At 40.9% G+C, this 24,232-nt stretch overlaps 1 protein-coding gene and 1 non-coding gene across 2 annotated transcripts; one reads left to right on the top strand and one right to left on the bottom strand.

Annotated features, from left to right (window-relative positions):
* The first annotated feature begins 844 nt into the window (after positions 1-844).
* Positions 845-948, top strand: LOC132655050 (U6 spliceosomal RNA). The gene has a single exon (XR_009592632.1). It is a non-coding gene; the product is annotated as a U6 spliceosomal RNA (small nuclear RNA).
* Positions 949-2,055: 1,107 nt separating this feature from the next.
* On the bottom strand, positions 2,056-22,477 carry Fbxo9 (F-box protein 9). Its single transcript, XM_060384717.1, has 11 exons — positions 22,299-22,477; positions 20,767-20,826; positions 18,159-18,258; positions 15,418-15,548; positions 14,664-14,778; positions 7,851-7,969; positions 7,555-7,645; positions 6,843-6,938; positions 6,459-6,552; positions 4,404-4,555; positions 2,056-2,634 (listed from the first exon to the last, which is right to left on the bottom strand). Exons 1-11 carry the CDS (start codon positions 22,441-22,443, stop codon positions 2,526-2,528), a joined length of 1,212 nt encoding a protein of 403 aa, XP_060240700.1. The 5' UTR covers positions 22,444-22,477; the 3' UTR covers positions 2,056-2,525.
* Between the last annotated feature and the right edge of the window lie 1,755 nt (positions 22,478-24,232).

The raw sequence follows: 24,232 nt of genomic DNA, 5'->3' as shown, positions 1-24,232 counted from the left end.
GAAACTGACCAGCCAGCCTCCTCCCTGAGAACTAGCTTTCATGGTACCAGAAGGCACCATGCAGGCTCCGAAGGAGAAAGCAATCAAGTCTTTCTCAGCCATGAAGCTTATGAACCACAATGGCCAACATGGCAAGATAACCCTAAGGGTGCAGTGGTGGCACACATATTTTGGCAGTAACCAACAGCTGGTACTGGAAGCCTAGTGAACTACCTAAAGCTAGTGATGTCCCGGATCTTGAAGATCCACAGGTATCACTTTAGCAAGCATAACCTCCAACTACACTCTAGATTTTTGTCCTTATACCCACAGATGACTGTAGTTTTCACCCTTCATCAACGAAACTTCATTTTTCAGTAGAGGCCATTACAGAAAACCAAAACCAATCATCTACAAAACAGCCCCGTGCCTATGCTCTGGGACAGTGAGGAGAAAGGGCAGAATTGCAAGAGTCAAAGGAACAGAGTTTGGTATGAGATTGTGTCTCCTAATGTCAGAAAACAGACATATGAAGCCTCGGCAACACAACTGCCTAAACATTAGCTGAATGAGGACAAGCACAGACACGGTAACATGGGTAGGGGAGACCCACACAAAGGACTAAGGGCAACTAAGAAATGCTGACACCAGGAGAAAGTCTTCTCCAGGGGAAGAGCCCTCCAATTGGTTATTCAATACCAGACAGTCAGCTCTGAAAACATACATGAGCAACATTACACAAACTGAGCAGGTTATGCTTATGGCTGAGGGCAAAGGGAGAGTAGGAAAGGGAGGGGGAGTAAGGGAGAGAGGTTTATAACAATAATAAAACAAGGGAGTCATGACTTTGAAAAGAACAAGGACGGTGCTCACTTCGGCAGCACATACGCTAAAATTGGAACATTACAGAGATTAGCATAGCCCTTGTGCAAGGAAGACACGCAAATTCATGAAGCATTCCAAAAAAAAAAAAAAAAAGAGGAAGGATGGTTATATGGGAGGCCCTGAAGGGAAAAGGGGAAGAAAAAAATGGTGTAATTATATTATAATCTCAAAATATAAAATTGGGCCAAGCCTGGCAGTTCATGTGTTTAATCTCAGTACTTGGAAGGCAGAGGCAGGAGGATCTCTGTGGGTTCAAAGCCAGCCTGGTCTACATAGTGATCCACAAAAGCCAGAGACATACGGTGAGACCCTGTCTCAATAATAACAATAACAATAATAATAACTTTTAAAATAATGGGTGGGTTTCCTCACCCATTATCCTCCGTGAGGATAGTTGGCCAGTTAGCAATGTCTAAGGCAGGGCTCTCAATTTGTGGGTTGCAACCTCTCTGGGGGTCACATATCAGATATCCTGCACACCGGATATTTATATTATGATTCATTAACAGTAGCAAAATTACAGTTATGAAGTAGCAACAAAATAACTTTATGGGGAGGGTGGGATTGGGAGGGGAGGAGGGAGGGGCTTATGGGGGAATGCAGAATGAATAAAGTGTAACTGATGAAAAATTAAAAAAAAGGGAAAAAAAAAGAACATAGTGTCTTAGAAAAAAAAAAAAAAACTTTATGGCTGGGGTCATTACAACCTGAGGAACTGTATTAAAGGGCCACACCATTAGGAGGGTTGAGAACCACTAGAGATAACTTTTAGCTCTGATATCTCATTTCATATGAAATTTAAAAATTAATCATTTGTCATGTTTAGAGAACCTGTTATCCAATGTTTTCTTCCTGTTTTATAATCTGCTGTTACTGTTTCATTCATGCATCTTATTTCCCCTTTCTGACCATATCTGCCTCTTTATTTTCACAGTTCATGATTTATGTGATGCTCAAATGTTCATTTATGAAGAAAGCCCTGCAAACCGGTTACTTGAGCTTGCTGACTTCCAGGCCTGAGAGTCACTGCTTCCCATTTACATATTTGTAAGGTGCCTGGATGAGCTAGAGTTCCCAAGGTTTGGGGTTGTAGGTAAAGACCAATGACTGAGGCAGTGATTGTTAAGCCTCTGCTGGCTATCCCAGGACAGTTCATTAAATACTCACATCTTTAAAGGCCATGCGTATATATTTCCTTGAGAGAAACATTTATTTATGATCTTTATTGAACAGTTTCAAACAAATCCAGAACAGGCTTCACATTTGAGTCTGATGCAGAGACACTAAGTCATGCGGGAATAAATACTATCCAGTGTGCTCCCTGATGTATGAGGATGAGGGTGCTCAGGCACAAGGCAGTGCACGTACAGATCTGCTCAGAAACCTGCTTGAAACATGATTTAAACCCCACAGCAAGGTTTACTACAACAAAGTGTGCTAAACAACTTCTAATTTCAAAACAAAGGACCCCAAGAATCAACTACCCCTTTAAATAAAAAAAATAATTTATATTCTTCTTAAAGTAATTCCAACAACTTAAAGTTCCAACTCCATATGTGTATATATGTATGTATATATACATGTATGTGTATGTACATATAACTTAGGCATTCTGGCGCTCTATGCTTCCGCTCATGCAGCAGTGGCATGCTGGCAAGGCTCTACAGGGGCCTTTCTGAGAACGCAGTGTAGCTCCTCACTCTGGCGAAGAACAAGGGGGTGTACATCTTGTCGATCTCAAAAGCACTGACTGCAGTCTCGCCAGTCGATCTGAAACAGAGTACAAAAGCACCACAGTGAGGAAAGCCCTGTACAATGTGTGCTCTGAGTCAAGTCTGAATACAGGAGGCACACTGCAAAATATTCAAGAGCTTCCTTCAGAAACCATTCTTATTGGCTGCATAACATAACCTCTATTTATAACTTGCTTATTCTTTTGGAAATGTAGGTTGTTTCTGATACTTGGCAATTAGAATAATGTGCCATTCTTCATGATGACCTTCAGCATACTCCTAAGAGAATTCCCTTGGTAAGGACTACAACCTGCAGTCCTTGTTAAACTGTGTTTCAAATGAAATCCTACCATTACGACAGAAAAATGGGTTAGTATTGGATCAATGGCAAATTTAAGCGTGTGCATGTCAAGGGGGCCGCTAATTATGCTACCACAACTGTATTCTATACTCCCGAGGAGAAATCAACCACGCAAAAAATTAAGTGGCCTTTGACTATTACAAGATGTGCTCACAAGAAACTACAACCAACACCTGTTCTAAAGCACTTTCCTTCTCAACAGCGATCCTCACTTCCTGCTGGGGCAGGCATAAACTGTGGCAACCATTAAGTGACTTCCTTCTTATGGGTCTTACTCTGAGAAGTCGGAAAACATCTGCATCAGATCACAGACTGAATCAAGAAGGGAAAGACTGCAACGTGAAGGAGACACTGCCCGATGAGCACTGACGTCATTTACAAGGTGGCCGTGTGATGGAGAACCCTGCATGGTCAAGACCACAGAGCGGACCGACGGGAGCCTGCTTCAAAACCTCCCTCTCAGAACTCTGGATTCAGCCTGCGTGGAGAGCTCCAAAATGCCAGTCTCCTTTCAAGCTTGCCACCTGCTAACCGGCAGTCATGTGACTGGGTATTTCACTTCTCTGCTGTCTTCTAAACTTTTTCTTATTTCTGTACTACTCCTTTTTGATACTCTTAATTAATTACCTAATACGGAATAAGCCTTATAACACAGAATTCAGAGTTTTACACAGGAATTATCCACCTAATACATTTGGCTTTGATTACATTGAGCACCACTTTAACAACATACTTTTGTAAGTGTAATTTAAAAAATCATTCTATAATCCCTCAGAATCAACCAACAGAAACAAAGTGAAAATATTAACGGGTGATCTGCATTAAAAAAAAAACAAAAACAAAAACAAACAAACAAACAAACCAACCCTTTGAAAAATTTGAAAGGTACCTACAGTATGTCAATGAATGAGCAATGCAGGCACAGCTGCAGAGAGCTCAGCTATACTGACCAAATGTCCCCTCTTTTCTGAGCGGCTGTGAGCAGTCCTCTTTCTCACTCATGGTTGGTCTTTTGCACTTTCTTTTCTGACTGACGCTGGATAGGAATGTCCAGAGCTCGTCTTTCTCACTTATGCTCAATCGTTATATCTTTTTTCTTTTTGGTTCATTGTATTTTCACACTGTGGTTTTACTTTGTAAAAAGACACTGAAGAATTCCAAACTTATCAAGCTTCTTGAGATAGATATAAAGTCTTTTTTTTTTTAATTTTCTTTCAAAAGTGTATATAGTTATTTTGCCTGCATATGTCTATATACCACATGGGTGTCCTATAATGGCCAGAAGAAAGCATCAGATCCCCTGGGACTGGAGTTTTGACAGTTATAAGCTGCCATATGGGTGCTAAATATAGAACCTGGGTCCTCTGGAAAATCAGTAAGTGGCCTTAACTACAGAGCCATCTCTCCAGCCCCTAATCTTGGCATTCTATAGCGCATTTGCTCACTTGTAAGTAATGTGACAAGAATGGTGGATCCAGATGAGTTTGTTGAACCTCTGGTGGCCACTGGAACACAGCTGCAGCCCCACGTGAAAATTGTGATCTGCTTCTTGTACGGGAACACGACGGAAATATCTGTATTTATAGTCAAGTGGCTTCTGTAAGAGAAGATTCCTGAGCTATGATAACTGTGGATAGGAATAGATGACATCAGAGTCACACGACCAATTACTAAATAGTTACACATTGCAGGTCCTCTACAGTATCCCAGGCAAATCTGTGAGTGCTTTAGAGAGCAGTAAGTAAATACAGGTTTGCTTCCCACCATCGTGGTTACTTCATGTGCTAAATACATGGCTGAAGGAGGAGGATCTAGGGAGGTTAAACAAGTGAGCTAAAGTGACCTAGCAGTTTCAGAAATAAAACTTTTTATCTGTTAACCCAGTAATTTCCTTCTAGTAGGACGTGGTTCCTTTAAAGTACTTTTTTTTAAATGACTGTACAGATGTCGTGGCAGCTAAGTGCATGGGCTACTCTTGCAGCAGACCTGGGTTTGAGTCTCAGCAGCGGCAGTTCACCAGCTGTCAGCTGCTCCAGTTCTAGGGGATTAATGCCTTCTTCCGGCCTCTGTGGGCAGCGGGCACACACAGTACATGGATATGCACGCGAGGTGTCCGTACATATACAACAAATACATTTTTAAAAATAAAACAACTTTTTTAAGGAAGAAAGAGATAAACTGGTGAACGTTACCAAAGAAAGCATAGAGTGAGGCATGCTGGCATAGCCTTTAATCCCAGTACTAGGCAAAGACAGGCAGGTCTCACGGAGTTTGAGGACCGCTTGGTCTACACAGTGAGCTCCAGGCCAGTCGGGGTTACACAGTAAGACCTTTTCGTTTATATATGGTTATATATAAAGCATACAGTACAACTCATGCTTTATAATCACAATAAAATAGTCCATGGGTAAACAGATGTGCTAGATTCATTCCAATCATACTTTTGTAAATTGTGAATTCTGTGTCTGGTTTCATCATAAAAGGATCTGACATGCCACATGGGAATTCCTAAGTACTCTGTATTAGAAAAAACAAACAAACTTTAGCCAAGCACAGGAGCACACACCAGCACTTGGAGGCAGAGGCAGGCAGATCTCTGTGAGTTCAAGGCCAGCCTGGTCTACAAGCAAGTCCAGGACATCCAAGGATACACAAGAAACCCTATCTCAAAACAAACAATCAAACAAATAAAATTAATTTTGACATCAGGAAATTCATGGTCATCATCAAAGGAATTCTCTTCAGTTCCTCACACTGTTGTACCATAGTATTCCAGGAGTCTATTAAAGGAGGCAAGGAAGCTAGGGACAGGGGTCACAGGGTGACTCCATGCCGCTAGGACAAGAGAAGGGTACCACAGGTGTGGACAATAGACAAGCACTTGCTTCAGTTACCTCCCAAGAGATATGACAGGTTTACACTATGTCTTTTATCTAGGACTAGACAGAGCAATTTAAAGAAAGTTGCGAAAATATTAGTTCTTCAATCTGCCAAGAACTTAGAGCACCACAGACTATGATATGTATTTGTAATCATGTTTGCTGGGTATTTTTTTCTTTCTTCACAAAAACAGAAGAGAGAAGCCTTTTTCCAATAAAATGCTCTCTCTGCAAGTCTTCTGGCAAAAGAACAGCCCGTGCAAGCCATCCAGGCATCAGCAGGGCCCTGGTTAGCAGAGACAAGGGCAGTCAAGTGTTGGGGATCCTGGCACCACTTTCCTATGGGAAGGGCCCTAGAACAGCTTTCTGGAAAGACAAACACACTGTTTCAGATGAAACTCCAGCTCTTCTGGCAGAGGTCAGCACGCAACGCCAGAGCATCGTGTCTCCTACCTGAGAATGCACGCATGAATGGGCTATGGCACCGTGTCTCCTACCTGAGAACCCATGCATGAATGGGCTGTGGCACCGTGTCTCCTACCTGAGAACCCATGCATGAATGGGCTGTGGCACCGTGTCTCCTACCTGAGAACGCATGCCAGTTCCACCCCGCATACGTACCTCTTCTTTTTTCTTAGTTATTACAGCAAATACTTTGGTCTGATTGTCTGCATCTTGTGACAAGCGATAATGACCCAGCAGAATTGCATCCGTTCTAAGAAATAATAAATACACCTTAAATCAACCAGGCATACTTATTTGAGCAATCTAGGAAACTGAGTAACAACACCACTTACTCAACTTGCCTGCAAACAGTTACTAGCATGAGAATGAACTTTAATTCCAAAGCCCCAAACTTATTGCACAAATAATATAGGGAGAGGCTTCTAGAGACTGTTTTCCCCAGCCGATGCTTTTTAAGTCATACATCATTAAGCCAGAGAAGCACCGCCTTAGGTTAAACCTGAAAATGTGGACTGGCTGAAGGCTGTGTAAAAACGCTACCTGGTGTTCCTGGTTCTTAAACGGGGAACAATGGACGGAGGCTCCTCAGGGGTTGTCAACATCATCACATGGCCATCAGGAAAGAATCTTATGTATCTACACAGAAGAAACACACCCACACACATATATATATAAAACACGCTCCATTTGCGGGACTTACTTAGTCATAGCTGTGAAACCCAGGCTGAAATACCATCAGCAGAGCATTGATAAGACAGGTAATCCAACGGGACAAAGTGTCAGTCTACAAAAGAGAACTAAGGCAGTCTACAATCCCCTTGGGGATCTGGTGACCTTCTCATTTCACTCACTGAATAAACATTAAATTTGTCTCCTTTATTAAAGTTCTGCATTTTCCTATGGCGCTAATTAACATCCGACAAAACAGAAGCCCGATAATTAATACACAGTGACTAACACTACTCTCCTTACTTCTCAGACACATGTGGTAAACACTGAGGCTGGGAAAAGCCTTATATGTTACAACCAGGACAGAGAAAAAGGGCTCAGGAGTGTTACTAGGGCTTGGAAGGGGATTATAAAATTTATTTTAACCTTTGGTTTTTGAGTGCAGTTGCTGTCATAATACTAGATAAAAACACTCAGGACCATTTTGTAGGTAAATCCTTAGCAACAGAGAACAGACCAAATTAACTCAGGGACTGATACTTGAGAGAGAATTTTCCACTCACTCAGTTTACAACAGTTGTACCTGTAATATTCCACTTGGTGCCAGGCTCTATAGAAACCATCAAGAGACTGCTCTCCCTGGCGAATATATGTGGTTTTACTGATATACACTCCTACAAAAAAAGAAAACCATGTTGAAAGTACATAAAGAAAATATCATCCGTAATCATATAAACACACCCTGCTTTACTTTTAGTGTTGCTCCTTTTAATTATTCTCATATGCAACTTATGTTCATTACAAAAGGTGAAAACTGTATTTTTTCAAAATTATCATTATAGATTATGATTTCTCCTGAGTTCTTGCATTCCAGCTTACCATCAAACCGAACACGAGGCCGTTCTAAAAACATCTCTCTCCAGGATGAGTATGGGACAAGTTTCATGCAGCTTCTGCCCCACACTTTCAAGCAAGCCAGACGCCATATTTCAGGGTCTCTAGGAAAGAAAGGTTATCAACAAATGTAAAAAGCTAAGCCCTAGAAGCAAATGAATATTTTTATTATTATGCATTTCTTTTTAATTCAACAATTATTTGTTGAACACCTGCAAGACACTGTTTTAAGGAGTAGGCAGAGACTGAGAGATGAAGACCTTTAGTTTACTGGTGAGAGGAAAATTCAGGTAGAGTGCTTAGTGCAAAAACCAACCATCAAAGTAGTTAGATAGGAGCAACACTGTTCAAGACATTGGCCCTTTGGACAGGGTGACCACAGGGAAGACTATCCTGGCAGCAGAAGTCAGTGTGAGGTTTGGGTTAAAGTATGAATGCTGAGCTTAGCCCAGAGCCAGTAAGAGCACAGGCTGCAGACGTGAGCAAGCTAAGCAAGGCAGAGGAGGAAGCCTCCAGTAGGAGCAAGCTGGCTCACAAGAAACACATGCCACTAGGAGCTCTGAGCATGGTTACACTTTCAAAGGAAAACTCTGGAAGAGATAGAATAAAGGTGGTAGATGGGCTGGGCATCTTTAACCCCAGCACTCAGGAAGGAGAGGCAGAGGGATCTCTATGAGTTCAAGGCCAGCCTGGTCCACTAAGCAAGTCCAAGAAAGTCAGGCCTCTGTTATGCAGAGAAACCCTGTCTCAAACATAAATAGATAGGTAGGTAGATAGATAGATAGATAGATAGATAGATAGATAGATAGATAGATAGTTAGATAGATAGATAGATAGATAGATAGATAGAAAGACAGACAGACATATAGACAGACAGACAGGTAGGTGGATGACAGAATCTGAGACAGCCTCAAAAAGAGAAAGGGAGCAGAGTCTGTGCATCCAAGACAATAGAGGATAATAAATGAACAGAAAGCTGCTATAAACAACAGCAGAAAGCTTTCCAAACCTGGAAAAAGATAAGCACCCAGGAATCAGGAAGAACAGAGGACCCTAATCAAATACAATCAAACATGACAAAGAGGCATCCCAATGTGCCTAGCCACAGACTTCTAACAGGAACTTGTACTACAGGTTGGGGCCTGGGATGACCCATTCTAACCCTGAAGGAAAAGCAACTGCTAGGCAGAGATGAAGGACCAAGAGATCTGGAGAGAGAAACTGTCAGGACTGCCACAGAGAACCCAACAGAGGGAAACTGTGCATCCCACCGCTGGCTAAGGGAGAGTTCTGCAAACATCCCACCGCTGGCTAAGGGAGAGTTCTGCAAACAGCAAGGAAGAGAATGAAAGAACTGCAGCTCTGGCCAGCTGCTTGGGACAGGTCTTCATGCTGCCAGGAAAAGAAAAGTAGCTCAGTGACAGCATCAGCTGGACAGCAGGCTGGCAGTTCTAACTGTGGGGCAAGGAGTGCCTGTCCCCACAGGCTTCAGAGGGTAGTAGGGATGACTTGAAGTGCTAGGGATTAAACCCATGTTAAGCAAGCACTCCATCACTGAACTATCTATAGGGGCTTTAAATACAGTTTAAGGGCATGGTGGTACTTGCCTTTAATCTCAGCACTCAGGGAGACAGAGGCAGGTGGAGCTCTGTGAGTTCAAGTCCAGCCTGGTCTACAGAGCGAGTCTACGACAGCCAAAGCTACACAGAGAAACCCTGTCTCGAAACACAAACAAACAAAAAGTATAGTTCAAGGACCTGGCTGGTATAAGAGTGACTGTCATGTTCCATAAAGAAGCACACCTTTTCCTACAGCAGAATCTAAGCTGCAACAATAGCAGCCAATGCTGGACATCTTTCTGCCTTTGGAACTAGCAGCCAGTTCCCTGATGCTGGCAGAAGCCTTGGGCTTGTGTGGGCTACTCAGCAAAGCTACTCAGCATTCTCAGATCATCAGGTGGCACTGCCTGAGGCTTGACTCCCATGTGCATTTTCCCCAAGGGAATTTGGGAGGGTGTCCTTCACCCTGACTCTTGGCATTGCAGCCACTGATACAGTCCCAGCCTCACCCGTGTCTGTCCACCAGGAAGGTGGGAAGGTCCTATGTAGTGGGAGTTTTGGTTCTTTTAAAAACTTATTATATAAACGTGTTTTTGTTTTAATCCCAGGTGCAGAATATGGGGCTGCTTTAGGCTGTCCACAGCAACTGAATATTTGCCTCATTTGGGCTGTGAGAGGGGCATCATTCTGGATTAGAGGACAACCTTGCTATCCACTGAATTCAAGGCTATCCCAAACTACATAGCAAGACCTAGTCTCAAAATAACAAGTGCTAGGTATACTTTTATAAAGAGTACTTACCTAGTACAAAAACAGAAGTAAATATGTTTAATTTGATTATACATTATAAAATACACATATATTATACATTCTATAGTACCATTAATAATTTATTTTACCTTTTTATGCATTAGCAAAGACAATTAATAAATTAAGGTGCATGCTTGTGGTAGTAGGACTTGGGAGGCTGACTCAGGACTGCTTTCCATTTGAGGTCAGCCTAGGCCACATAGTCAGTACCAGCCCAGGCAGTACTACCTGGCCTCGAAATCCAAAACAAACCAACAAACAAACTCTTAGAAACAAACAAAAATGCCAACCAGTACTGTTCTCATCAGAACCGCCCTTCAGACCTGTAAAATACTAGAGAAGTTTCCTAAGATGAAAGAAAATAGGACTTTCCTAAGAGGAGAGGAAATAAATAATACAAATTTCTCAAGTTTAAATAAAAATGTAAACTATAACATCAAGAATTCAAATACAGGAGCTAAAAGCACTTGCTGCTCTTGCGGAGGACCTGGGTTCAGTTCCAGTACCCCGTGGCACCTCACAACTATCTATAACTCCAATTCCAAAGAATCCAAGGTCTTCTTCTGGCCTTTGCAAGCATAAAACCACAGATGGCACGGATATGCACGTACTCTAAAAGTTAACACACATGAAATAAGTCTTAATTTTTTTTTGAAGTATTCAAATATAGGGAGAGTACAATCAAAGTGTGGAGGTGTGTGTGTGTCTGTCTGTCTGTGTGTGTACACGCATGCATGAGTTGTTATCAGCTGAAAGTAACTTATTAAAAGATGATATTTGTAGCTTTCATGGTAAACGCAAGCACAAACCTACAATAAATCCACTAAAAACAAAAAGCAGGAAATAAAAACCCACTACTAGGCAAAACCACCTCAGAACAAAAGAAGATCAGAGAGGGGGAAAGGGTCTCAGCACAATGACGACATCAAACCCTCCTGTATTCATAATTACCTTGAATACAGGAGGATTAACTTCCCAACTACAAGACAGAATGCCTGGACAGAGGATGGACTCTGGCAAGTTGCCCTGACACCCACCCATGCTGTGGTACCTGCATACCCACACACATACAAACACACAAACAAATAATGTAATAAAAATTGCTTTAAAAACTCATGTTGAACTATCACCTCACTCTTGTTAGATTCTGAAATAAAGGAAAAATGGCAAACATTAGCAACTACGGGGAGAAAGGGACTCTACCTATAGGTGAGAATGTATACTAGTACAGCCACTACTGAGAATAGTATAGAGGCTCCACAAGACATTAAAAATGTAATTACCATATGATCTAGTAATCCTACTACTGGGTATACACCTTTTTGAAAAAGGATTTTTAAAGCATTTACTTTTATTTGTGTGTGCGTGTGTGTGTGTGTGTGTGTGTCAGTGCTCTCAGAAGACAGAGGAGGGCATCAGATCTCAGAGCGAGAGTTACAGGCTGTTGTGAGCTGCATCCCACAGTGCAAATATATTTTAAAACATCACACTATAAACAATAAATATACACAATATTTTTTTCTGTTGGTTAAAAAACAAAATCTCTCTGGTAGTTTACAGAGAAAATGGTCTATGGGTCCCTAAGTAGAAGCTAGACCTTGTAGGGATATCACTGAATTACTGAGACCAGAAGAAACAGTGGCTAAATCCAGATGGTAGCAGAAGAGAAATGGATAACTGAAAATACATTTCAAAGATAGCACCAACAGAGTTTTTACTGTAAAAACAAGAGAGGCTGAAGAGGTGGCTCAGTGGTTGGTAAAGTGTGTGTATCATTTAATTAAAAGGTCTGGAGTTGATTCCAGCCTCCACACAAATGCTAGGTGGGCACGGCCAGCACACACACACCTGACACTCATCTCTGCAGAGACAGAGGAGGCCCACAGCAAGCCTTATGTTCTCAATATATAAGGTGGAAAATGATGGAGCAAGACTCCTTATTCAACTTCAGGCCTGTGAATGTGTGGACACATTCTCTCTCTCTACACACACACACACACACACACACACACACACACACACCATATAAATGTAGAAAATTAAATGAAAAGCTGTATTAAATTTAGTCAGGGTTTTGATACAGCTCAAAATATTTTTAAATCCTGGATAAAAGACAGATCTTCAACAGAGGCTGCTAGTCAAACTGGATAGCTACATGTAGAAGAATGAAGCCATACCCTTATCTCTCACCCTGTACAAAACTCAACTCCAAAGAGATCAAGGACTTCAATCAAGGAAGATCTGATACCCTGGATCTGATAGAAGAGAAAGTATGGAATGTACTTCAACTTCTAGAAATAGGGACTTTTTGAACATGACCAGCACAGTGTAAGGACTAAGACCAACAATTAAGGTCTAGAGAGATGGCTCAGCAGTTAAAAGTACCAGCTACTCTTCCAGAGGACCCATGTAGAGGAATTTTAATTCAGAACATGGCTGCTATAGGCTAGAAAGCGAATCAAAAGACCTTCAAGGTCTATGGGATCCAGCTGGAATACAGACACACCTTTAATCCCAGGAGACAGAAGCAAGCAGATCTCCCAGTTCAGGGTTCAGAACAGAGCAAGATTCAGGTAAAGAAAAGCTTAGGTTCAAGCATGGTGGAACATGCCTTTAATCCCAGCACTCAGGAGACAGAGGCATGCAGACCTCTGAGTTCTAGTCAGTGCTGTTCAGGAGTTAGGTTGGGTCAGTGAATTGAGAGGCAGTGTAGTGGAGTTGAGTTTGTGGAATTCAGAGGCAGTCTTTAACCCAGAGAGTTTTACAGAGAGAAGCTGGAGAGAACAGGTTAAACACAAGTGAAGACAGAATGAGCCAGAGAATGAGAAGGAGCCTGAAGATTAGAACAGACTGCTAGAGTTACTATGAGGCTAAGCAGAGCTAGTCAGTGAAAAACTGAGAGAAGCCAGAGTGAATCAGCTTAGAGAGGAGCTTGAGCCAGAACAGCTGAGTTGAACCAGCCAGCTGGAGTTCAGAAAGAACTAGAAAGGGTGAGCTTATTCAGGAGTAAGTCTCAGGGGCTGAAAACATTCTAGGCCTAGATGAGATTGTCTGGAGGCTAGAAGCTTCCAGGACTAGGCCTACATTAGCAGATGGAGTCAGTAAGCTTCCAAGACAACAGTCACCACAGGCAAATAAAAGTTATGTTAACAGATCCACATTCAATTCCCAGCACCCACATGGCAGCTCGCAACTTTCTGTAACTCCGGTTTCAAGGAATCTAACATCCTCACACAGAAACAGACATGCAGGCAAAATACCAATGCACATGAAATAAAAAAAAATAAATATATTTTTAAAATGTTATTTTAAAGAAAAGAACAACAATTGATAAATGTGGCCTAATGGAACTAAACAAAGAGCACCATCATTCAAGTAAAGATGCAGCCTATAGAACAGAAAAAAATTCTTCACCAGTTATTTTTTATAATATGTTGTAGTGTTTTTATAAGCTTTATTTGTTATAACCTGACAAAAGAATTAGTATTTAGAATATAGAAACAACTCAAAAGATTAAACATCATGGAAACTAATAAAAAATTTGGGCAAGAGAGTAAACAAAGTTCTCAAAAGAAAGAGCCGCAAGTGTTCTGAACCACTAAGCCATTTCTCCAGCCCCAAACTTTCTTCTTTTAACAATTATTCGTTTTATGGTGATATAGTAAGTTTCATTTCTGAAATTTTGCTTTCTTTATCAAACAGTCATTTCCTCCCACGTATAATTAACAGAATAATACTAATATAGTCACCAATTTCAAAGGATTGGCAGCAATCCAGTAAGTGTTTGATGGATATTTGTGCAACAGACTAAAAGAGAATTATCAAAAACCCAGGCTTTAAATAATTCAAATAGTTTATACAAAATAGTAGATTCTAAATGGAATCTACTAATTCTAAATTGGGAATTTTTTTAAAATAATGTACTTGAATTCTAAGAACTACAGTTATAAAAAAATTCTAGATGCTAAGGAGTAAGTATATGTTTTTATATAAGAAACCCATGGAGGATCAGATGCAAATGATTACTCTTCACACTGCCCCCTTTTTAAAGTATACAATAGTTACCCAAGGGGTCAAAGCAGAATTCCAGTAAATTAAATTTAGATCATCTACCCCTAATGGCTTTAGAGCTATTATACAGACACTGTGATGTATTTCTTTCTTCCTCATCAACTGGACTCCCGTGGGAGCTGTGAAGCAGCCAGTGTGATTGAACCTGCTTCACAGCGCTAGACTCTGGGGATCTAGCACATTCTGACCTTTAAATGCTGCGATTTGAGAAAAATCACATTAAGTTTTACAATTTTCTGTTTTAGCTTTCACTCTGAACATCAAGGTTTTTCTTGTTGTTCGTTTTTGTTTTGGATCAAAATTGACAGAAGGCCATCATCATCTTCTTCATCGCCCGAGTCGTTTCTAAAGCAAGTACCTGGCACAGATATAGAATCCTCTGCACACCAATGACAGCTGCTCTAACGATCTGAGGTCCAAGTCACTTGATACCACCCATCGGAAGATGTACATCAGGACCTCCATAGGCAGAACTGCAACAGAAGACCATCTTCAGTGACTCCCTTATTCTTAGTGCATTTGTGCATCTGCAAAGCCTAGAAATCACAGCCTCGCAGGCTCAAACACACAGGCTGAGCGTACTAATTACCAGCAGTAAACAATGGCTCCTTTACCAGCACATGGGAATCTTCACTGCTCGGCATAGATTTGATGCCACCCGAGCGAGGTACCATTTTCCCCTGGATAATTATTTTATCACCAGGACAGTTTAAAATAAATGTGAAAAATAATGTCTTTCATGTGTTTAACACGAAAGCTATTTTTAGTTGAGAATACTGTGTGAACAGTCTTCCCATAAACAAGCAGTATTCACAGATGGAAATGTGAACTTGTGAAGAGTTAGTCTTCTCTGGGCCACTGCATACTCTGGCTGACGTGCTCAGTGACACCAGTGTCCCTCCAGTTCCCAGGGGGCTTCCCTGAAAAGAGCACGGCATCCCAAACACCTGCATTAGCAGACCTGCTCTTTCAGATTCTGAAAAGCAGAGATTTATATCTGTAGCTATTTCTATTATAATTGGATTGCCATCGAACCTGGAACTGGGGCATTAATTATCCGCCTCCATGCCAAGCACCAGTGCTTCTGAATGAAAACAACAAAGAAGCCACACCTGAGATGTGAGTCTGACTGGTCTCCAGCTCAGGCTGACACAGCTTGAGCACAGACTCCTGAAGTGTGAGCTGCTGCTGGAAGTATGACAGGAGATCTGCCACCTTGCTGTCGTCATCGTTGTCTTCAATGCTGGAACAAAGAGGGAGAAAGTAAACTGAACGCCTCCGGGCGTATGAGCATACAGGTTAAAAACTGGTTTTTCATAGCACCTTCAAAACTGCTTTAGAAAGACGTCTAAAAGCCAACTTTCTGGCTACTTTTAAAGATGTGCTAATGTACACACTGCCTTGTTGCGAAGTGCCATACCAAGCTTTTCAATCAGACATTTTGGTAGTTACCCAAAGAGTTAAGATTTTTAGGGTCAGATGCTAAGATTTAACTAATTTAATTGTAAAGATTTTATGAGTTAGTGAAAAAAATAAGTGATTTGAAAATTTTTTGTAAGTTCTTTAGTGAATATTTTTTCTTCTTGAAGGGGTGCTTGTCTGTATGAGTCTATGCACTAGACAGAACCCTCGGAGACCAGAAGGCGGCATCAGGTCCCTTGGAACTGGTGTTACAGTTTTGAGCTGCCACATGGGTCCTGGGAATTGAACCCGGGTCCTCTGATAGAACAGCCAGTGCTCTTTACCACTGAGCCATCTCTCCAGCCTCTACTTAGTGATCTAATCACTTCTGGCTATATGAAAAAATTATATACACAGATGCCATTTGAGTTGCTAAGTTTTCTAATAGAACTGCCTTAATTTGCCACTCTACCCTAAAGAGTAAAATATCAAATTTGAGCAAGCTTAAGATCCACCAATCATCTACCAATATTTACAGGTGTGTAGTTACAAGGTTCTTTCTGCTTTCCATTTTTGAGGAAGTTAACCTGAAAGTTGATCAAAGTTACAAAAAGACTTGCATGAGGACAGAGTTAAGAAAACAGGAAGAACATTTCATAATACAGAAAATAGATATGGTTGGGCCTAGATAAATTCAATGGCTCATCTATCAAACCTTCAGCCCGGCAGTGGGGGCACACACCTTTAATCCCAGCACTCAAGACACAGAGGCAGGCTGATCTCTGAGTTTCAAACCAGCCTGATCTACAGTGAGAGTTCCAGGACAGCCAGGGACACAGAGAAACCCTGTGTCAACAAACAAACAAAAAGATAAGCTCCCAAAACAACAAAAACCATACCAAATAAAAGCAAACAAGCAAAGACTTGAACAGGAGTGAAGCTGTCATGAAAACCTCAGATCTGGTAACACAAGCCTAACAGATCTAATACAAACTTGATAGATCTGGCAATATAAATTTGACTGTGTCTGTACACAGCTCCCACAACATCTGGGTTTCTATGACAAATATGTTTTTTTCTTAAAAGCGCCTAGCACATACTTGTAAAACTGACTAAGATCCACGTCTAGGTAACTGAGTAAATGATTCATCTGGGTATGAACTACTTCACGCTGTTAAAGCTAATGTGGTGAACAGTATGAGCTAAAAAGTTTAAATAGGCAAAACTGACTTCACTGGATGGTTATAATATGGCTTATCCAATTCTTAAAAGTTGCTTTTTCTGTGCTAAGAAACACTGGTGCTGGGAGAAGGAAGAGAGGCAGCAAGAAGGAAAAACGAACAAAAAGAACAGTCTTATTACAATACACACAGACACACACGCCAAAAGGAAGCCTATCGTTTTGTATGCTAACCTAAAAATATCAGAAACACAGGCAATAAGCATACATACTGAGAAATCTGAAAAATGCAAGTTAATTATTTCATGACAGCAAAAAATACAGTAGTGAAGAACTCCTTAGCAAAAATGTATGTAACGGTTACCCACCGCTTAATGAGACAGCTCAGGCTATCCCTCAATACACACTAGGACGCTACACTGATTCCTCTGTGTCCACCTCCCAAGTGCTGGAATCAGAGGTGTGTGCCATCACACGCACTTTACGCACTGCTGGGGATCAAACCCCGGGCTCTGCACATGCTAGACAAGCCCTCTACTAATCGAGCCCTAGCCCTGGCCCTGCAGCGCCCAGTTTAAACCTGCATTTCCTCTGGGGCACAAACACCCTTCTTGTTCATGCCATCAAGATGGGTTTTGGGGAGAAGTTAGGTCAAAACAATTTTATAACTGTCTTGAAAAAGAAAAAAAAGCTTTGGCTTTGAAATACCCTCAATCTTTTTTCAGTTTCAACGATCATGACTCTGGTGGAAATGCTGTCAGGTGTGGTGAAACATGATTTCTCCCAATGCTTATGCCTTGCACCCATGCTTTTAGGCAATGCTGTTTGAGAGGTCAGGAAATCTCATTCTAGATACATCAGAAGGAAATCACCACCATTTAGCATTTCCCTAACAAGATGCCGTCTGAAATGTCAAAGACTGAAGCACACAGAGACTAGCATGATGAAGCTCCATATGCCCCTCAACTTCAAGCATTACTGCCATTATTTGTCAACTAGCCTAACCACATTTTAGTACTTTCCACTTCGAAGAGATTTGAAATATATCTTCAATTTACTCTCAATAATCATCGATTTAATTTTACCAACTTTCATCTACTTAAAATGTAAATCCTAAAATTTCTCTAATTAAATAAGCACATATAAATACGGACACACTAAACACTACAGTAACAGAATAGGACCACCTTCTTGGCAGGTTAAGAGGCAGAATGGCAAAAGTGCTTAACTTATAGACTTTACGCATTACTGTCTGTCAAATTTTATACGCACTAGCTGTTTCCAACGCCATCACCATCTGGAGCCCGGGTATAAGTAATCTTGAACTCAATATCAGGTACAAGCTGCATAGCCCTACGGTAGAACTTGATGGCTAAAAGAAGAGAAAGCTAAATTAGCTATGGCCACTTGTTTCTGTTACTTTGATTGCCCTTAACTACGGTTGGTAGACTTCTTTATGAACAGCTGAATATTTCAAACATGCAACAGTAGCATACAGAGCTAACAAGTACAGGGACTTAAGATGTGGGTTTTTGTTTGTTTGTTGCTGTTTTGGGCTTTTTTTGTTGTTTGTTTTTGGTAGGTTGGTTTTTCGAGACAGGGTTTCTCTGTGTAACCCTGGCTGTCCTGGAACTTGCTCTGTAGACCAGGCTGGCCTTGAACTCAGATCCACCTACGTCTGCCTCCAGAGTCCTAAGACTACAGGTGTGCACCACTGCTATCTTTTCATGCGTCCCATATGTTTTCTCACCCTCTATGACTCATGAGATGTGATTATATGATTAGTTTTTTGTAGGGCTTCAAAAAACACAATTGTTATAGCCCAAAATAATTACTTGTGAATGAATTTTTCCTTGTGTCACTGAGTTGAAGAAAATAAAATGCTGGATATGATCAAGAGATGTGTATTCATCCTTCAAATCCAACTTCCTTTGGCTCAGTATGCCCTTATTCAGCCAAATAAACTTTAAATATTATTGCTTTTATTTTTTTTTTATTTCTACTTTTTAACATTATTTCTTTTCTTGGATTATAAACATAATCACAACATTTCCTCCTTCCAAACCCTCATATGTACCCCTTCTTGCTCTGTTTCAAATTCCCTTTTTTAATTAGTTGCTGTTACACGCATATATGTGCATGTAGACACATATATATTCCTAGATATAACTTACTCAGTATGCACACTGATACTTGTGTGTATGTTCTCAGGTCTGACCACTTGGTATTGGATAACCAGGTGGTGTGGTCTTCCCCGGGGAGGACTTTTTCTTCTGCTCTCAGAGTTCCTGAGTTTCCTGTAGTTTTCGTGCAGGGCTGAGGCCTCCTGGGCTTCCCCACAGTTTATTTTTATTTTATTTATGTGTAGGTGCCCATGGAGGACAGAGGAGGGTGTTGGGTGCCCCGGAGCTGGAGTGACAAGAAGCTGGGAGCAGCACCACTGAGCCATCTTCTAGACCCCAAAACTTGTTAACTCTGTTTGGTTTTCTTTGAGATAGGATCTTGTTTCCCTGAATTCATTATATAGCACTCAATATGGCCTGGTACTAGGTATGTAGCTGATACTAGCCTCAAACTTGTGGTGATCTTCCTGCCTCAGCCCCCAAGGGCTGGGATCACAAGTATGCAGCACTACATCCAGCTTAAATCCTGCTTTTCATAACTCTATGGGTAAGTGGTTTATAGCTGTGACACTTAGTCATCTTCTCCCCACTGGAATCTGGGGCTGTAGACTCTATCAAGCTTTTTTCTTTGGGATGAAGTTCATTCAATTTGCTATATCCTTTTTTGTTTTGTCAAGACAGGGTTTCTCTGTGTAACCCTGGCTGTCCTGCAACTCACCCTGTTGACCAGGCTGGCCTCAAAATCAGAGATCCACCTACCTGCCTCTGCCTCCAGAGTGCTGGGATTAAAGGTGTGCACCACCGCCACCCAGCTGATTTGCTATATTCTTTCATGTTTCCACATCCTGAGTACAGGACCATCCCGTAAATGCAGGTGGGAACCTCACAAACTAATACAGACTTACACAAGAGACTTGACCAATTAGACACTGAAAATGTGAATTAAAAAACACTAGTAGAAGAAAGTTCCAAATAAGTACAGTAACTTCAAATGATGATATTTTCCATGTGTTTTCAAAGGACTTAATCTCAAACATTTTTTCATGTCTTTCAAACATTTCAATTACTATAACTACCACACACACAAAAAAAAAAAAAAAAAAAAAGAAAGAAAGAAAGAAAAAACTTACTACAGACTTAAGTGGTGCAATCACTGTGTTTATGTGTACATTATCTCCTCCACTCCTTGCTGGAGGCAGAACCTAGGTCATGCACAGGGCAGGCAAGGACTCCACCACTGGGCCACCTCCCCATTTCACTAACGCATTTCGGGTTTACAGAGACAGAAGGTGAAGCATCTGCCTTTGATAAAACTAAAGTCAGGGTTAGAAAAAAGACCTATGTGTTCCCCGATTTCATCTTTTATATTTCATGCATCTGAAATATTTTCACACATGAAAAGAACACAATACGATCTTTATTATATTAATGAATAACTAATACAAAATTAAATAGAAAAGATGTATCTTACTCATCCTACAAACGTGATATTGCCCTGCAACATATTTTATAAACAAGTTATATACAAATTATTCATTTTGAGAAAGGGGTCTTTACTGTGTAACCCTGGCTGGCCTGGAACTCATTATATAGACCGGGCTAGCCTCAAACCTGCAAGGAACTTCCAGCCTCAGGCATGCACTACTTAAAAAATAATTTCAAGTAGAAGGAGGACAATGTCCTATACCAAATAAATTCCAGCGCAAAAAAATACTGATCGCTAACAAAGAGCTGCAATTCAGAAGCGGAGTGTTTACCTTCATAGAGAGCTCCATTTTGTTCTTCTTCTACTGCTTTCAGAAAGAGTTCTCGAGCCTGTGAAATGAGAAGAAAAGAAAAAGCCAAACTCTGAAAACCTGTATGGCAAGTGGACAAACCAGGTGTGGTGGCACAAGGCCACAATCCAAGCACCTGAGAGGCAGAGGCGGCAGGATCCGGAGTTAAAGGTCATCCTTATATGAGGGCAGCTGGGTTTCATGAAACCCTATACAAAAATAAGTAAATAAATAAAAGTAGACCTGCAGTACAAAGACAGCATCCTCAAATGATACTATAGAAGCTGTACATCCAAAGCAAAATAATCGATTTTGGCTTAAGTCCCACAGCTTACATAAAAATAGCTCAAAATGAATTATGAACTCAAAAGCAAAATGCAAAACTGTAAAACTTCAGGGAAACTAAATAAATCTTGGGCTCCTAGGTGGCTCTCCTGTGTGTATGACATAAAAGGACTCACACTCTGGGAAGCACCTGCTAGGGTGTGATGACAACGGACCCCGTACATGAGGAAGACAGAAACATGAAATGGCAGCAGTAGGGCAAGCAGCTAGCATGGGGAGAACCTCCAGCGTGAACACTACAAACTTTCCAGAATAAGGTAATGATTGAGACAACATGAAACCATGCTTAGCTTAAAATGTAAGGAAAAAAAAAAAAAAAAAGCAAAAGCCCAATTAAAGCTCCCAAAGAGCCAGGAGCCCAGTCATGAGTCAGGCAGCAAAAGGCATAAGGACACAGAGGCAGGGAGATCACGGTTAAGTTCTCGGCCACACTGGCATCCACAGTGAGCTCCAGGTCACCTGCACTATAGAATGAGAACCTGTCTCAAAGAAAAGAAAAAAAAAATCCTTTGAAAAGGCAAGAACATTTTTACCTCTGCCTTTAGGACGCCTGCTGTACATTCCAGATAGCCATTTTTTTAGCCTAGGTGAGACTTGAGAGGTAACAAATGACAAACATTACATGAAGATGGCAGGCGAAAGGAAACTAGGCCTGTGTTAGTTACTGTGGTAAAATGTCATGACCGAGAAAACTTACAAAACAAGGAGTTTATTTGAGTTCACGGTTTCAGGTTTGGGAGTTCACAAAGGATGCTGAAAGAGCAAGAGGCTGAGGGCTTGTATCTTTAACAGCAAGCATGGAGCACACTTGAAATGACCTGGCTCTTTAAAGTCTCAAAGCCCACCTCCAGTGACATACTTCCTCCAATAACACCCTTCCTCAGTCTCCCCAAACCGTGTCACCAGCGAGGGACCAAGTACCCAAATGCTAGAGACTATGGGGAACATTTCTCATTACATCACAACAAAGCCACAGTAATAATATGCCCCAAAACACTTAGACAGGTAAACAGGAACACTAGTCATTCAAAATTTTTCCACATCAGAAAAACATTACTTTACTTTACAAACCACGTGTCTGTCATCAGAGTTGATTCATGCTAGTGAAAATCACTATGTGCCCCAAACAAGAGCTAAGTTGATTTGCTAGAGCATTTCAGCACTTAACTTTTCCTCCTTTGCCAGCTCCTGCCTTCCTTTGGTGTCTGCAGCTGCTTTCAGGATGGAGCCTCTTCCTGCTCTGCAGGGCCGGGTTTCTGAATTACTGGAACCTACACCTGGGGTAAGTTCAAACATCCACTGAGCTCTGAACATCTGGAGCTGTGCCTGTCACAAGAGAGTGTTTGAGGACCCATCAGAAGAGGGCAATGCAACTCTGGAGTGACTCACCAATATGTCCGACATCTCTTTCAGTGTGCACTCTTGCAATTCTAACACAGAAAACAGTCTCCCCCACACCTTCTCTTAAACCAATACCTGATGAACATACTTTAAAAAGTCATTTTCTAAGGTAGGCAGATATCCGAGTTCGGGGCCAGCCTGGTCTAGAGAGTAAGTTTCAGGACAGCCAGGGCTACGCAGAGGAAAAAAAAAAAAAACCAAACAAAAAAAATTATTTTCTGCTTAAAAGTTTAAAGAATAAACATCAACCAAAAGTTGAGACTGTCTATACAGTAAAAAGACTAAAAATACTAGAAAACTACATTTTAATTAGAATTGAAAATATAACCCCTGACTTAGGGGCTGAATGTATATGTTCCTGAGAAATTGTTAACAATGCGTATCAGGTAGATATTACAAAGCTACGAAAAAGGCCTACAGGGCAGCACAAATGCCTCTCTTCTAATAAACATTCTATAATCCAAAAAAGGATATTCTCTTAAATACAGATCAGTTAAATATAAAACACAGAAAAAGTCATGCCCCCTATGTGGTAGACTGCTTTTAGTAAGAAACTGTCTTTACTCCAACTTCTGAAAACAGCCAAGGCACCCCCCACCTGGATAATGCCTCAGCAGTATCACACTGCCTTCTGGCTCCCCACTCAAGGATCTGGCTCTCGGGGCAGGCAGACAATCTGAGAACCCCCACGGGACCAGCTCAGTCTATTAAGACTGCGGCAGCTAGGCTTCTTCCTCTCTGTCTCTCTCTCCCACCCTCCCTCCCAAGGCCTTGCCCCGAGCTGTGTTTTTCAAAAAGCATCCTGAAGAATGATCTCTACTTCTCTGCTTTCCTCCCAAGGAACTCAAGGTGACATAGCTCTCCTGCAGAAGAGCGCCAATGCTAGCAGAATCATGTGTATTATTTCTGGACATTTTTAATAACTTACGTTATTATCAATGTTCTGAAAATAGTCTGTAGAGTGTTTTGTTGTCCACACTCTTCTAACATGCCTACATTCATGCCTGACCTGTACAATCTTTAGCTGCATTCACATCTACTGCATGACATGTACCAAATAAAAAAGTACTGTAAAGCTTATAAGTTCAATAATTAGCTTAATTACATTAATTTTTTAGTTTAATACATATGATTTATCTCATCCTCAAAAATGGCTATAGTGTATTTCACTATGGTTCCATCATTTCTTAGAAAAAGTAATGGATATTTAGATTGTGTGACACTTTCCCATATAAGTAATGTCATGATAAACATTTCTGAACATGTAAATTTACTCATTTTCCCTGTTATTTCCTTAGATTTAATTTCTTGGAGAACTGCTATATCAAAAGGGAATGCACACTTTTAATTTTTATCCACATTGCTGTGCACCCTCCAGAAAAATAATGATCATTTATAATCCAAAATGCAATGTGTGTTTTCACAGTACAGACAAGAATGGACATTATTCAACAAATTATTAATTCATTGAGTTATGGTTAAATTATTAATGAGGCTTATTACCTCTTCAAATATTTAACAGCCACTTATATTTTTCCATTAACTGTCCATTCACCTGTCTTGTGTTCCTCTAATTTATGCACATAATCTATACACTGAGGATTCCAACCTTCTGCTCACATGGCAAGCAGTTATTCTAGCTATTTCTCTCAACACCATGGTACTTTTTGTTATAAACAGGCTTTAAACATGGAAGTGATCA

Source organism: Meriones unguiculatus, chromosome 6 (assembly GCF_030254825.1).
Source record: "Meriones unguiculatus strain TT.TT164.6M chromosome 6, Bangor_MerUng_6.1, whole genome shotgun sequence".
NCBI lineage: Eukaryota > Metazoa > Chordata > Mammalia > Rodentia > Muridae > Meriones > Meriones unguiculatus.
Note: the sequence above shows the minus strand (reverse complement) of the source record. Positions and strands in the feature narration are given on the sequence as shown.

Coding starts and splice junctions, on each gene's coding strand:
- Fbxo9 (XM_060384717.1), bottom strand. CDS start 22,443: ATGTTCAGAGCTCAGTGGATGTTTGAACTTACCCCAGGTGTAGGTTCC. Junction 14,779..15,417: donor CAGTCAGACTCACATCTCAG/GTGTGGCTTCTT, acceptor CTTCTGTTGCAG/TTCTGCCTATGGAGGTCCTG. Junction 6,553..6,842: donor TTAAGAACCAGGAACACCAG/GTAGCGTTTTTA, acceptor ATTATTTCTTAG/AACGGATGCAATTCTGCTGG.